Source organism: Sceloporus occidentalis, unplaced genomic scaffold (genome assembly GCF_023333645.1).
Source record: "Sceloporus occidentalis isolate IW3139 unplaced genomic scaffold, rSceOcc1.0.p SCAF_6, whole genome shotgun sequence".
In the NCBI taxonomy this organism is placed as follows: domain Eukaryota; kingdom Metazoa; phylum Chordata; class Lepidosauria; order Squamata; family Phrynosomatidae; genus Sceloporus; species Sceloporus occidentalis.
Genome location: NW_028316986.1, coordinates 45,910,654 through 45,927,361, shown reverse-complemented (window position 1 = coordinate 45,927,361; position 16,708 = coordinate 45,910,654). Strand labels below are relative to the sequence as shown.

The 16,708-nt window shown below is 39.9% G+C and overlaps 1 protein-coding gene across 1 annotated transcript in view; it reads right to left on the bottom strand.

Moving 5' to 3' along the window:
* The window catches only part of ALK (ALK receptor tyrosine kinase), an 809,244-nt gene that overhangs the window by 109,462 nt on the left and 683,074 nt on the right, over positions 1-16,708 (bottom strand). The window contains exon 9 of the mRNA XM_089529545.1: positions 13,668-13,837. Coding sequence (XP_089385671.1) covers positions 13,668-13,837 — 170 coding nt within the window. The remainder of the gene's footprint in view (positions 1-13,667; positions 13,838-16,708) is intronic.

The window sequence follows — 16,708 nt, the reverse complement described above, 5'->3', positions numbered from 1 at the left end:
CCTCAAAACTCCAGGGGTTTCTGGATTAGACTGATCATCTACATCCATTTTAGTCTGTCTTCAGGCATGTTTATGAGACAGAGACAGCTTTAGTCACCTTGGCGGATGATCTATGCTGGGAAATAGACAGGGGGAGTGTGCCATGTTGGTACTCCTGACATTCTCATCAACCATGGTATCCTTCTGGGTCACATCTCTGGGATAAAGCTTGGGAGCACTGTTATCCAGTAGTTCTGGTCCTTTTTAGAGGAATGAACTCAGAAGGTGGTGCTGTGGGACTCCTGTTTCACTTCCTGGACATTGGCCTCTCTTTTGTCCCCCATGGTGTTTCACATCTGCATGAAACCACTGGAAGAGGTCATCTAGAGGTTTGGAGTTCAATGTCATCAATATGCTGATGACACCTAACTCTACCTCTTCTTTCTATCTGATGACAAAGGTGCTGTCTTGGTACTGAACCATGGTTTGTTGTCAGTAATGAACTGGATGAGGGCAAAGAAACTGAAACTAAATCCAGACAAGACAAGGATGTTTCTGGTTTGTCAAAAGGCACATCAGAGAATGTGCTCGATGGGATTATGCTCTCCTTGAGGCTCACAATTTGCATGTAATCCTGGACTCAACTCTAAACTGGAATGCCTAGGTTCCAGAAGTGGGCAGCAGTGTGTTTACACATCTAAAACTAGTACACCTGCTGCATCCATTCCTTGAGGTGTCAGATCTGGCTACGGTGACACATGCCTTGATTATATACTGTTCAGATTATGTTAACACACTCTATGGGGGCTGCACATTTGGAAACTGTTCAGAAACTTCAGAGGGTCCAAAATGCTGCGGCTAGAATGCTTACCAGGGTTATTTAGAAGGAGCATATAAAAACAGCTTCACTGGATTGTTTCCTGGCACAATTCAAAGCACTGGTCATGACGTATGAAACCCTATATGGCTTAGGTCCAGGCTATATGACAGATTTTATCTTCCTATATGAACCTGCCAGTTTTACAGTATACAGGAGAGGGCTTTCTCTCTGTTCTGCCACCATCAGAGGTTCTCTTGGTAAGGACACAAGAGAGCCTTCTCAGTGGCTGCTCCCACTCTCTGAGGATGGGGGCAGCCACTCCCTTCCTCAGAAGGCTAGGCTAGTGCCTTCTCTGCTTTCCTTTCACTGGTAGGCAAAGATATTTTTTGTTTAAGCAGGTTTTTAATTTTTAAGCAGGGAAGCTTCATATTGGGATATGCATTTTATTTCATTTTTAACTTTTGTATGTCTTTTAAATGATTTTATACTGTTTAATGTGAGGAATTTAAAATCTTTTTAAAAAAATTTAGTTAAGGTTTTTTAATTTATTATCTTTGGGAGCTGACTTGGGTGCCACTCTGGCAGAAAGGTGGCAGACAAATGAAATGAAATATAAATAATGCTAGCATAACCCCACATTACACTAGTGTAACTAACCAGGAGGATTGTGGCCTATGGCCATTGTCTTACTCTGCCAAATGAGAGATCAGGGCCTTGTTGTATGCTTACAATGAAATGAAATTTTGCATGGATTTGAAATACAGTCACCCCTCCTAACTCGCAGATCTCAGATCCACAACCTTGTAAATCCGCAGAGGGACAACCTCTGCTATTTTTAATGGGGTGCATGCACAGGCGTGCGCACAGGCACACCCCCCCCATTCAAGCCTATGAGGCTTGAATATGCACGAGCCTCCATTTTCATGGTGTGTGTGTGTGTCCAGAATGGATCCCCTGCGAAAACGGAGGGCCAACTCTATAGCAATTATTATGAATACAAACGGTTGCATTTGAAGTTTTATATAAATCCACATTCCATAATGTGAGATGCAATGTGTACTTATGTTAAGACTGAAATCGTGCATCAATTTGACTAGTGAGGAATGCCATGCAACTGAATGGGATTTGCTTCTGAGCAGACATATATATGATAATGCTGTGAGTTACTGAAAACCTCATAATAATGCTTATACATTAAAGTGGTTTACACATTCAAATGTCAATGTGCTAACATTTTAATGTATCAGATTAAAATGTTAAAACAAGATGTTAAAACAACATATCTAAAACAATATGTAATATAAAACTTTAAAAAGCTTTAAACAACAATCCACTTAAAAACATTAATTCAGAATGGTTAAAATACATCAAAAATTCTTACACATTAAGAACAAGAACACCCTTTGCACTACTCCAGCAAGTTAAAAGCTGAAGGCTGGTTTAAATAAGATGTCTTTGCCTGTCAGTGAAAAGAGATCCGGGGGGGCAATATACATTTATTATACAGTAACTAAATTAAAACCACAGAAATAAATTAATTTTTTTGTTAATTGCCACTTCACTTATACCTAGGGTGACCATATCAATAAGAGCTATGCACCCACCATTTTTGCTCCCTCCCAAAATAGAGGGAGAGTGGGCAATTCCAGGGACAAGAGACCCAGGGAAGGGCACTAGCATGGTAGATTTTCTCATCTCCCCATCTTGAACTATTGGATAACCTCAGTGCCTCCACCTCTGTCTCATGCTATATCACCAAAGGAGCTCTGGTGTTTAGGGAAAAGAATATCTAAAGCACCACTAAGTTAACAGAATCTGTTTCATAGCTCATAGGCTACGACATATGCCATTTAAAGTTTTGTTCTGCTATACTTCTGCTTTTGAATGGTTTTCACTGTCATGGTGCTTTATGGTTTTATCGCTATGGTTTTATACTAGGGCATAATTCACTTTCATCTATTCCAGTCTCATAGTCTGGGATGAGGAATGGGTTAAAAATACATTAATGCACAAACAAACAAAACTACTGTGTCTATGTATAATTGCATCTCAACACTCACAGTCAGTTGTTGGAGTTGACTGGTGCAAAATGAAGCACATCAATGATTTCTTTTTGTTTTAAAACTGTTATTTGTAGCCAGTGTACCTGGTAGTTTATTTGCTTCTAGCTGTGGCCAGGCAGGGAATTATTTCCTCTGGAATGGAGGGCTTGCTTTGTAGTGCCCCCCCCCTCATTTATTTCCTTTCAGCACCTTTCCTTTAATAACAGTTTAGGCTGCAAGGCTTAAGATATCTTCTGAGCAATTTGATGTTGGCTTGCAGGCACATCAGTCGGGATCATGCAACTCTCCTCAAGCTACAATCCAAGAATGGCTCCATAATCATTACAATCAAAAATCCATTAAAGTCAAGGATGGCTATCAGAAAAGGAGCCAAGAGAGTCACTCACATACTCACAGAGTACGATAATCAAGAACGAGTCAGAGACCTACAGAGGTAAACAGAGAGTGCAGGCACGTGCTGTCTCCCAACTTTTAAATAGTATTTCCTTGAATAACAAGAACTGTTGCTATCTTGCATGATTATTCTTGTCCTAGCTCTGGCTTGAAGTGTCTCTGCTTGAACAACAAATTTCATGAGCTCATGTTACAGTATGTTTGAATTTTTTTTACTTGCTACTAAAACACAAACAGTACACAAAAGTGGGACATGACATCCACATCCAGGTAGACTCTGGAGTTTATCAAACGAAGGAGATTGGGAGTTTATCCTGTGACTATCCCAGAAAAATTGTGTAATTACACATAATAATTTCATATGACATTGCACAAAACCCACCATTAAAGTGTTCACAAAGAAATATTAATGTACATCTTTTTACTTTTGGGATTTCAGTGACAATGCATTTCTGATATCATTTTAATTGTGCAAATGCATGTGATAATCATTTGCGCAATTACTCACCATTTCTCCTTCATTTGTGGGATGCTTTAAATGCACTTTAGTCTTTTTAATGCCAAAATCAGTCCCAGTGTGATAAACTCCTTAAAAGGGATCAGAAATGTTGAAGATAAGTTTTGTTATAGGGGCCTATCGCACCGCTTTTAAAATTGACTTACCGTTCCAGATATGAATTCTAATTTGGGCAGCTTCTGGATCCTATCACATGGATTTTTGCTGCTTCTGCCACTAGGCAAGTGCAGTCCATGTAATTTCTGGATAGAATCCAAGTTCAACCGGCCGATTTGTAAAGCGGGGAAGCTCAGCTGAACTCGGATTCTATCCAGAAGTTACATGGGCTGCATCCGCCCGGCGTATTGGTGGCAAAGATCCATGTAATAGAATCCAGATGCAGCCTGAATTAGAATTCAGTTTGGGAGTGGTGAGTTGATTTTAAAAGCTGTGTGATAAGCCCCACAGATACAAGGCTTTTATTTGGAAAAGAAACACAGTGGAGCCTGAGAACTAATACACAGATCTGAGCCAAAATGGGGAGGAGATGCAGTTCTTAATAAAAATAAAAAATAAAAATCATGCTACCCCAAATATAAGTCTAGCACTGGGGTGGGGGAAGGCTGTAAAACTATTCAAAATGTAAATACATTTGTCTGTTAATTGCTGTTGTCTCCCACGTCCATCCATGGGGAGAAGTAAGAAATTATGGATCGAGACAGATGGGTCAAAAGCGCTGTGCTGCCGTTGATATTAGGGTTCTGAAGCACACAGCATCCGCATGCTCTGGAACCTTAGGATGTGCGGATGGCAGCCTAATGGCGGCCTCCTGTCCACACGGGGGCCGCCATCTTGACATAAATTACACACAGTGTATAGAGGTCGCTGTGTGTCGCTTACGTCATGAGTGTGCCAATGGTGCACTCGTGACGTAAGCGACGCACAGCAACGTCTATACACTGCGTGTTTGTCTGCTGCAGTGTCCCTCCAAGGGAAAACAGGCTGCCGCCAGCCTGGAAGGTTGGGGTGGTCTGTTTCATGCCAATGATGAAGATGATGGCAGGAAGCAGAGCCTGCCTTACCACTGGTTAGAGTGAGATATCTGCCTCAGACAGAAAATGCTGGTTGTCATGAAAGGGCAGAAAATTGTTAGTTGTTTAGTTTGTCATTGTTGCATTTCTACCACTGAGGTAGGGTTTGTGAAATTTCTGCCTCATGACTCAGAATCATTTGGCTGCCTTTGGATACTACGTGCCAAAATGCAGTTGCAAGGGATCTGATGTCACTTCCAGTGTGTCTGAAACATAATGGTTTGGCTTGTGGAGAGGAGCACAGTGGCAAAGATTGGTTTCCACCCCCTCTTCATTTGCCCACCCTAACCTATATGATCCCTGCCAGACTCAAGATGTCCTCGGATAGAAGTCTACTTTGTTTTTCAAAATGGCTGAAGCTGCTAAGCTGCAAAAGAACAGGAATGAACAGGGTGCAAATGGTGCAGAAAAAGGGAGAGCAAGGAAGACCTTCATGAAAATGTTCATACCCTAAATATTTATGATTATTATTTTTTGTTTAATAGTTAACTTTTGCTAAATCTACAACCTTTAAATAATACACTTAATTTGCAAACAATAACAACAAAGGATGACATTTGAAACTATGTACACATTCTGAATTTTCAGTTTTTATTTCATAAAACAAAATAACCACCTTTTATCCCCTTCTCTGTCATCTTTATTGTGCAATAGGCAGAGATGATCAAGGGCCAGCTGAATTTACACTACATCAGTTAAAACGCCTTGGTAATTTCTGGTGAAATATCCAAACCTTAAAAGGGTTTAGCATAGGCAGAGAAAAATGGTCCATGTGCCACATGCAGCCCTGGGATCCCATTTTATGATTCCCATGGTATTCTAGGAGGCCACACCAATCTTCAATAAAGTCACGTCAAAAATTTAGCTGAAAAACAACAATAACGGCAACAACTCAGCTCCTGCCAGAGACACATGACAGTTGGTTCCCCCCTTGTCCCTCACTACAAAGTCTGTTATTTCTCCAGTTCTCTCATGGTGTTCCTCACTTTAAAGTAAAAGTAAACTAAGCTGTCTTGTAGCTCACAGTGGTATTTACATTTATATCAAATTGTAAATTATATATATATAATTTACACATATGTATCTATGGATATTTTCTGCTTCTTATTGTATTTGGAAATGCCCCATCTTTCTTGAGGTCCTTGGACTTGCCCACAATCTTACACAGAATTCCTTCTCAACTTTCTTCACATCTTCAGCTTGCCTCACTTTAGCTTAGCTAAGCTCCTGGCAGTCTCCTAAGACCAATCAAAATCCCAGATCCAAGCCCCAATAAAACTTCCAGCATGTGATAATTTGGGGTTTAGGGTTTCTTCTTCCTGTTCAATGCCTCCCAATTCAGGTAGGATTACTACTCCCTTACAACAAAGTCCAAACAAACTGAAATCACACATATTAAACTTCACAGCCACAACGCTGCGATTATCTTAGAAACACTTGTGATAAAAATAACCGAGGAGTTGGCAACAGACTGGCCATATGGGAATTTTGTGGTTCAGAACCACGTTTCACTTTTATAGAGCATCTTCAGTTCTCTCCATAGGAGATTATTCCATTTGAATTCCATTTGCCTTAAGGGTAATGAGTGGCGATATGCCCCAGCTCCTGCTAGTTTCATGCTATGGTGGGCTATTAATGGGAAGCATTAAACAATGACTTTTATTTCTCCTCACTTCTGAGCAAAATGTGGGGCTAGATGAAAAGCTGCTGCTCTGCTAATGCTCACCAGGAACAGAAGTAACTGAACATTAGTGATGGACGTGCTTGCAAGAGAATTAATTTTAACTAGACTGGTGGCACTGATGTGGCAAATAAGCCTATTAAAATGAAGGAACCCCATTCATTTAGCACATATAGTGTTTTTACCTTCAATAATAATAGCGGTATAAGATGTTGATGCTACTGCTATATATTCAACTGTTTTAACTGCACGGGAATCTATACTGAAATCAAGTATTAAGAACTGTTTCACCTGTTTTGCTTTTTACACACAGAACACCACTTGCTCCTGTGTAGGAAAAAAACAAACCCTGCTTGGTTCCAATAGGCTCTGTTTGAATATGTAGAAGCATGGAGAGAAGTGACCAGTGGGGTCCCACAGGGGTCTGTCCTGGGCCCAGTGCTATTCAACATCTTTATCAATGACTTGGAGGATAAAATTGGGGATATACTTATCAAATTTGCAGATGACACCAAATTAGGAGTAGCTAATACCCCAGAGGACAGGATCAAGATTCAAAATGACCTGAACAGACTAGAAAACTGGGCCAAAGCTAACAAAATGAAATTCAACATGGAGAAATGTAAGCCACTGCACTTAGGGCGGAAAAATAAAATGCACAGATATAGGATGGGGGACACCTGGCTTAAGGAAACTACATGTGAAAGAGATCTAGGAGTCCATGTTCGACCACAAGTTGAACATGAGTCAACAGTATGATGCAGCAGCTAAAAAGGCCAATGCAATTTTAGGCTGCATCAATAAAACTATAGTGTCTAGATCAAGAGAAGTAAAGTGCCACTGTATTCTGCACTGGTCGGGCCCCACCTGAAATACTGTGTCCAGTTCTGGGCACCACAATTCAAAAAGGACATTGAGAAACTGGAGCATGTTCAAAGGAGGGCGACCAAAATGGTGAAGGGTCTGGAAACCATGTCCTATGAGGAACGACTTAGGGAGCTGGGGCTGTTTAGCCTGGAAAAGAGAAGGTTAAGAGGTGATATGATAGCTCTGTTTAAATATTTGAAGGGATGTCATGTTGAGGAGGGAGCAAGTTTGTTTTCTGCTGCTCCAGAGACTACAACACGGAACAATGGATGCAAGCTACAGGAAAAGAGATTCCACCTCAACATTAGGAGGAACTTCCTGACAGTAAGGGCTGTTCGACAGTGGAACACACTCCCTCGGAGTGAGGTGGATTCTCCTTCCTTGGAGGTCTTTAAACAGAGGCTGGATGGCCATCTGTCGGGGATGCTTTGATTTAGATTTTCTGCATGGCAGGGGGTTGGACTGGATGGCTATTGCGGTCTCTTCCAGCTCTAAGATTCTATGATTCTATGAAATAATTTTAAAAGGACCTTAAGGCTCCAGTTATCTCTCCCATCCAAGAGAATCTGAACTCCCATTCAAAGGCCTCAAAAAGGAATTTAAACATTTGTTCTCAACTTTTCATTAACAGGTGAGCACAGATATATTTCAGAAACGAATGAGTGTACTATCGTTACTTCCAGCCTGAAATGCATATGAAAATGGGAACTATGATTAGGAATGATTGTGGGAAACTTTGTTTTAGTTCTCAGTGTAGTCTCTACATTAGTTTCAGAGAGGAGTCCTTGCACACCAAATTTTACAGAATATTCTATTCTGAAATGTAATATCATAGAACATTTTGCACATAATTTCACAAAGCTTTCATGAAAAAATTACAAAGCACAAATGGAAAAAAGGATTGAAAATGTGTAAATAATGTCTTGTAATATCAATTTGGAAAGAGAAACTTTTGAAAAGTTTCATTCTTGTATGTGAGAATGAAATAAGCATGGATTTATGTCTCTAATCTGTAGAAAGCTCAAAAGGTAGAAGAAATCAAGTGAGCTGTGATACCTAAATTTTGAAGGGAGTTTCATTACAAAAGGCTGGAAAAAGATCCTTAGTGTAAAGGAACACTGTAGTTCACTTGTTAAAAAATATTCCCTGGGACCTATCATGCTACAGTTATAGTACTATGGCTTTGCTTGAACTACTATAGCTGTATCCTTTGGAATCCTGGGTTTTGTAATTTGGTGAGGCACTAGAGTTCTCTGGCATAGAATGCTAAGTACCCTACCCTAAACTGCAGCTCCCATGTTTCCATAGGACGTTACCATAGCAGCTAACACGAAATCACACTGCTATAGTTGTGCAATGTGAAAGGGCCTCCAGTCACTTATCCATTGTCCATTTAAAATAATCAGCAGACAAAATTCACAACTCACAGCACTAACAGATGTTTAAACCATCACTTTACCTGAAATAATGCATTGAAAGTATATGTAAAAAAACAAACCCCTTCCTCTTAGAATTAAACTATTCTGATTTGGAATAAAAGCAGTTAAAAAGTCCAGTTAATCCAAATTAAGCAAACTTCTCAGTGGCTGCTCCTTCTCTCTGTAACTCCCTTTCACATGAGACTAGGCTGGCTCCCTCCTTGCTCTCCTTTTGTTGGTGGACAAGCCCTTTTTGTTTAAGCAGATTTTTAAAATGTGTAATTGCTTGCAGGGATGATTTTATATATATTGTATTTGTCTCAATGTGATTATTTTTAATTGACTTTACAATTTTATTGCTAGGTTTTAGTTGATTCTTTTTGTGAGTCACATTGGTTCCCACTCTGGGAGAAAACTGGCATATAAAATCAATCAATCAATCAATCAATTTTATATGCATAATAATTGGCAAACTCCTTCAGTTTAATTTACAATTGCTTCAATATTTATGAGCTTTTCTGAAAACTCTTGAGAAAAGCTTGGCTGTTTCATTTTGCAAGAATTCTCTTCCATCTTGAGATGGAAGTTTTGCTTTCACTCATATTATTTTGAAAAAGGAATTTGGTTTTTTAGGGATTGGCACCTGCTCCTCAAAATTTTATGTATATTCTGTGCAAGTGTTCAGCCATCAATCAAAGCCTAGACAGACCATGCAAAAACCTCCAATGTTGATGCTTGAAGCTCCAGGGACTTATGTCATTCCCTTCCCAGTGTAAATATAGTAGATTGTTAAGTGACTTGTGACAGAGGTGATCTTTTCCTTATTTTTATTCTGTGAAACACACCTAGGCTGCATCCGCACTGCAGTAATAATCCAGGCTGGCACACAGATTCTAACTTCCATAGCTCCATGCTATGGAATTCTGGGACCTGTAGTTTTGTGAGATATTTAGCTTTTGCTGTCAGAGAACTCTGGTGCAACAATGAACTACAGTTCCTAGAATTCCATAGCATTGAGCCATGTCCGTTAAAATGATGTCAAACTGAATTATTTCTGCAGTGTAGATGCACCCCTAAATACAGCAAATTTATTGCACTACGACTATTGGGCTTTGTATGATCTGACCACACTCTTCCCCTTCTTTTCCCTGTCTTGCACTACCTTTTGCATGCATGTTTGCACACATGCACACAACCAGTTTTGGTCAGTGACAGTATGCGGCTTTGATGCCCATATAGTAGTGAATGCAAAAGGGATTTTAATCTGAACTTTATAGGAGATAAGTTGTTGCAGTCTATTGTCCCCAAACAGGTTCAGTGTCTTGGATAGCTTCTCTGAAGTTGAGACTAAAAGCCTGAGAGGATTTGCCACCCCACTGATATGGGAGCCATTTGCCAGCACTATTTTTGGTTATAAATCTTTTCTAGTTCAATTTTCGTATCAACATGAAAGCAGTTTCACTGATTTCTCCTGTCTTGGTATGTAAACACACACTTTTAAACCATGCCTGAGAAAGTGGGGGCATTAATTGCCTCCACAATCCTGTGATGGCTTTTGAAGACCTACTTTGAGCAGCACGGTTTATTTCATTTCTCTTTAGGTCCTTCCAGGATCAGACACAGTACACATTCTAGGCAGAGGCTGAGTGGGGTGATCTTTATGTGATTATCACTCATACAGTTAGAAGGGACAGTGTGTAGTCTATTCAAGTTAGGACAAGGCCTTGGCAAGAAAAATATCAAAAGTGTGTAAGTATGAATGTAGTTCAAGGGGAAAAATGTTACCTTGGCAACACATAAATAAATTATTACTCCTAAATGATGCTAGCGAAATACCAAAGCTGTCTTCTATGAAGAATGTAGATAAATGAAACATAGCTAAATGGAATAAAACAACTACATCTTCCTGCAGAGGGCAAAGGCAGCAGAGAGGAACAGCAAACTGAGACAAATGTTGATATTTTTATCTGACATATTAATTATGCATCCAGTGTTGGTGTCCCTTTTGTATTAGCAGGTTTTGTGCTCTTTCTGGAGTCAGAAAGATGAAAGACCCTTTCTGCGTAATATCTCAGGAGACAAGGTAACCCTTGCAGAGAAATCCATTATTCCTGGGTCAAGGAGTTGAATGAAGAGCTGTGGCTCAGATCTTCACAATGCTAACAAACATCAAATGTTTCATTTGCATTAAGGCCTCATCTAGAGAGTGACTTGCCATATGTCTGGATCAGTGTTAGAGAGCTCAAACAGGAGAGTGGGAAATGCCTCTATGAGAAATAGATACTGTTTTGACTGCATTCACCATTACATTCCTTCATTGAGAAGACTGCTGGTTAATATCCCAGAATGGCTGGTTGGGTTTGACAGTGGGAGCTGTAAGGAGATGATGGCTTGCTAACAGAGGGGTAAAGGTGAGGGGGGAAATTGTGCTGTGTGTCATCATGTAACTCATGGTGTCACCACTCCCACTGACCTCCTCCTATATCATACCATACAGAATCTTTAGTAATTTTTTTAAATTAATATTATTTATAAATGATAATTCCTGTATATCACTGAATGTAATGGCAATAGTTCTGGCATAAAGAACTAACAAAAATAAAATTATACATCTAAATTTCAACATCATACATACAGCCTAAATGTGTCTAGTACATAGTTTCCTGTGGTTAAGGTTTGGCAAGATGTGAGGTGTGTGTGTGTGTGTGTGTGTGTGTATGGCCCCATACAGAGAGGCCAAAATAAAGCTGCTTCAGGTCACTTTGGAGGTATGCTGTTTAAATGATGCATGCATACTAAGAGTCCGGAAGCTGCGCCAAAGCTGTGCTCTAGTCCTTAGGACTGGATCGTGGCTTTGGCATGGCTTCCGGACTCTTAGTACGCATACATCATTTAAACAGCATACCTCCAAAATGACCCGAAGCAGCTTTATTTTGGCCTGTCTGTATGGGGCCTATATATATTAAATACAATTTTAAAATTTTAAACCTGAGGCCTCTTCTTTAAACTCCCACTGAACCTTACTCCACTCATATAATCTCTTCAGCATTTTAAAGGGATGAAGGTACAGATTTCTGGGAAGTAGGGGCAGTTGATTTGGGGAGTAGTGGAATCACCCCCTCCCTTAGGGTGTCATGGGTGCAGGTCACATCCTCCACACCCCTTAGTGACACCCCTGCTGTGTGTGAATGTTGGTGTGTGTATTAGAGAGGTAGAGTAGGAGAGAGATGTGGAATTGAAAAGAAAAAAGGTAAAAAAAGAGAGGAGATTCAAAAAAAGGGGGGAAGGTAAAAGGTAAAAATAAAGAGTATGAAAAGGTCAAAGATACAATAGGGGGATGCCAAGGAAGACAAGAAGAGCAGTGAATCTGAGGAATGTGGATAATAGCTGCTTTGCTGCTTCTGAAGATGCCCCTTCACATCCAGTTACGCTCTATATTCTTTTACATTTGCAAGTACAACAAATAATACAGAATTGTCATATGTTTGCAATGCTCTCTTATAAAAAGAGCAGCAAATTGTAATGATGCCCCAGAACTTTCTTGCCAGTCAAGAATGTCAGAAGCAAGATATGCTTTGAGTTGGGCAATTTTATTTCCCAGTGACTTGATGTCCATATAAAAACTCCCCTAAATATTGGAGGAGGCGAATGAGCAGAGAAAGTTTCCATGACCTGCAGGAGTGAGGAATATGGGGAGCCCTTATTATATTTAATTTTTCCTAAACACAGAAGGGTCAATCTTGTGCAGAGAAAGGAGATTTCCAGAAACATATTAGGGCTATTAGCCATTTTTAAACTCCCCCCTTGTAATCCAGACTCATTTCAAAGAAATGGCTCTAACTGGCTTTGAACAATGAGCTCAGCATATCTATTATTGGCCCAAAGGGAGATTCTTTGACTTTATAATGTGACCATTAGTCTTCACAAGCAAACACAGTATTATTCTCATGACCTCTTTGTGTGAGTGTATGTGGCTTCAAGTCACTTGTTGACTTATGCTGATTCCATAAATTTCATAGAGTTTTTTAAGGCAAGGAATACTCAGAGGGGTTTTTGCCAGACCCTTCCTCTGAAATATAGCCTACAGTACCTGGTATTCATTGGTGGTCACTCTTCCAAGTACTAAGAAGGGCTGATCCTGCTTAGTTTCTATGATTAAATTGCCTTAAGGGTATTTAGGCCCTAGGACTTATTTATGGTTGATGTTAAATGCATTTTTCAGTTATCATGCATCAGAAAATTGCACCAGCACTAGCTGGGCAATAAGTCTAATAAACAAGATCAAAGCAGCCATGGGGGTTCCCTTTCAATGCAAATGCTTCATTCACAACATGGATTGTCCTCAGGTCACTGCATGTTAGGAAAAAACTAAATTCTATCTCTCAGCTTAGGGATGAGTGTGTGGCTTCAAGCTGTCTGTTGATTTATGGGCACTCCATGAATTTCTTAAGGTTTTCTTAGGCAAGGAACACTCGGAGGTGGTTTGTCATTGCCCTCCTCTGAATATAGCCTATAGCAGCTGATGTTCTTTGGCAATCTCCCATCTAAGTACTAACCAGGGCTGACCCTGCTTAGCTTCCAAAATCAGATGGTTGCTTATGCATTCCAGCATATATCTTATTTTGATCAAATTCATAACCAGTCTGGCTCCATAGCTGATGTAATCTGCATTTTGCCAAAACCAACCAACTTTTTATGCTGTTAAATGAAAATATGTATTCCTTATCAACTTAAATGTGGCTGCTTGTGCCTACCCCACCATGGGAAATTTTTAGTTCCTGAGATATTCTCTCAAGAAATTCAGAATCTGGGAGTGGAAAGGTGCAAAGAATGAAAAAAAGAAGTGTATTGACTCCTACCTGTCTGAAACATCAATGAGAGGCCTGACCATCTTCTGCCAGACCCCCAATCCTTTTCTGTTATCAAAATGCCAGAGCTTCCTGCTCTGTTCCTTCCCAGTCTTGTTCTCGACAAGGAACAGGGAAACATCTCCAAGCAAGATGCCGTGGAGGAGCCAGGCCATCCGAAGCTACAAGGAAAGGATTTCCACAAAGCAAATTAACATAGAGCAACATGTAAGCAACACAACCAACAAACTTTCTCAGTTATGCCCAATTTCTTTGGGTATCATTCTCACAGATGGAGCTTTTAGTTTTTCTAGATGTTTTGGAGTACACTTTCAGTCTCTTGCCAAGGAGGGTGATGGTTGGGGTTTCTGGATACTGAAATTGGACATCTGGAAGGTGAAATATTCCTGTCTTATACTTTTAAGGGATGCATTGTGGGTGGGGATTAAGAAACTCATGACTTCACTTGACCTGCCAAGACTCCTCCACCACAGAAAAATCTTTTGCTTACCCCAAACAAGTAATCTGCAACCAACCTTCCACTTACCAGCTCCATACAACTGCCCACATTCTTCAGATAATGAGCAATATAGTTCATGAAACCATGTGCTGAAATAAATTTACTAGACTTAATGGTGCCACAAAACTCCCCTTCCCTCCCTCCTTTTTATACAGAAACAGACTAATGTGGCTATTTCATGGAAAATTCCTTGAATGCTGCGCAAGTGCTCACTGGTCTCATTGCTTAACTTTGTCTTGGGGGCACTTCCCACATTACATTAGTTATTATTTATAGACCACTGTTTACTCAAGTTTTACAGTGGCTTACAACAATGAAACAATGAAACAATGCAATTGAGAGATATGTAAAAAACAACAACAACAACAATAACTAGCAGTAACTGATAGTAGCCATAAAGCTGAAAGAAAATCTCACTTTTCCCATTTTGAGAGAAAGGTGGAATGTAAATTCATGAATGAATGAATGAATGAATGAGAATGAAACAGTAAATCAGAACTACAAGGCCAATAGAAACAAAACATCTGCGACACAGTAGAAGGAAGAACCTGTTTGAATTTTCTCAAGAAAATAATTCTACTATGTTGGTGCTTTTAGAGAAAAGATTCTTCTCTTGGTGGAGGCTACTTTAGTTTTCTCATGAAAGAGAATCTAGAATAAAGACTCTTTAGAAAGGGTTAAGTACTGGGGAAGTGGATGAACAGGAGTAAACCCCCCAATACAATTTAGGACATTTAAAAATTAACCCAATGGCTGAAGTCCAATTAGACCAGATGTATTGAATCAAAACGACTTATAGAAGTACTGACCTAGGGGTGAAACAGGCAGCCCCAAAGGTGGGTGCTGTGGCAACTTCATGCTGTGGCCCCATTCCAGCTTTTTTCTGGAGTAAAATGCAGCAGCAAAATGCGACTGCTTTTTGTGCTGGAAAAAAGGCGGCTTTTCCATTGCCACTGCAGCTATTCCTATGTCATACGGCATATAAACACTGCACCGCTGGAGCAATGCAAAGCTGTCCGCCACATGGTTGAGCTTCAGGATGGTGATAGAGTATGCAACATCTAAATGCCGTGTTCAGATGCCACCCCAAGCCAGTGTATTGCGCTGGTCTGCATTGGCCCTTACTTTAGCTGGAACTAGTAACTGGATTTAGCCCTTAGACTTGGGCTGCTGCCACACTGCAGAATTTATGTAATTTGACATCATTTTAATTGTCATGGATCCATCCTATAGAATCACGGAAGTTGTAGTTTGTTGTTGCCCAACAACTCTATGACAGAGGTGGCTAAATGTCTTGCAAAACTACTACTCCCAAATTTCCATAGCACTGAGCCATGGTAGTTGAAGTGGTGTCAAACTGCATTAATTCTGCAGTGTAGAGGCAGCCATGATATTGGAATCAAAGTAGCATTAGCTGAAGTTTCTAAACTGTCCTCAAGGGCACATCAAGTATATTATTATTATTATTATTATTATTATTATTATTATTATTATTATTATTATTATTATTCAGAATTCACCTGGGCATGAATGATAAAATGGCCAGGTCTTTATCATTAAGCAGAGGGATATAACTGGCATATTACTCAAAATGTGATCCAAAGCACATTCACCATCCAACCACACCTTCCACCATTTGGAAAGCCAGTAGCAGTGCTAGGCTGAACAACACCTGGTACTTGTAGGTGAGGCATCTACACAAGACATTCCTTTCTTCTTTATTCAGGCTATCATTTATTCCTGATGAGCTTTCAAAGATCACACTGTCTCATCACTAGTATATTGACTATAGACTAGTATATGAAATCAATCCTCATCTCCCATGACAACATCTTTGAGTAATTTCATATGTACAATTGTCTGTCTTTATCCACAGATTCAAGCACCCACAACTTGAAAATATTAAAAATATATATAAATTCCAAATAGCAAATGTTGATTTTCTATTTTATATAAGGGACACCATTTTGCTATGCCATTTTATTTAATGGGACTTAAACATCCACTGATTTTGTTATCCATGGGGGGATCCTGGAACCAAACCCCAGTGGATAACAAGGGTCCACTGTATATAAACAACATGAGAGACAACACTGAACTTTACAGATGCCGTGATCATAAGCCTATGTCTGCTTCTGTATAATGTGGATAACACTTTGTAATTTACAGTTCTGGGGGCTTAGAGAGCAACCACTTTGTCATTTGGCTTTGCTTCTTCAAGGTCTCATTCTGGGAGAGCCATTAATTTGTGCCATGCTGTCATCTGTTGCACTGCAATTATACTGATTTTTCTTGCCACTGCAGCTGTGCTTTGTCAATCTCACATGCAGCTATTCCTCTTGCCCCAGTCCCACCTCTGGCTTTCATTTTAGCTATCCAACTTTTTTTTCCTTGCCAGGACCATATGGTTCACTGAAAGGCCAGGTGTGAAATCTGTAGCGTCTGATCTAACATAGACCAATGACTACTTCAGCAGAGCTGTCAGCTCAGTTCTGCTTTAAGTGCACATTGTCTTATAAAAAAATGCACAGCT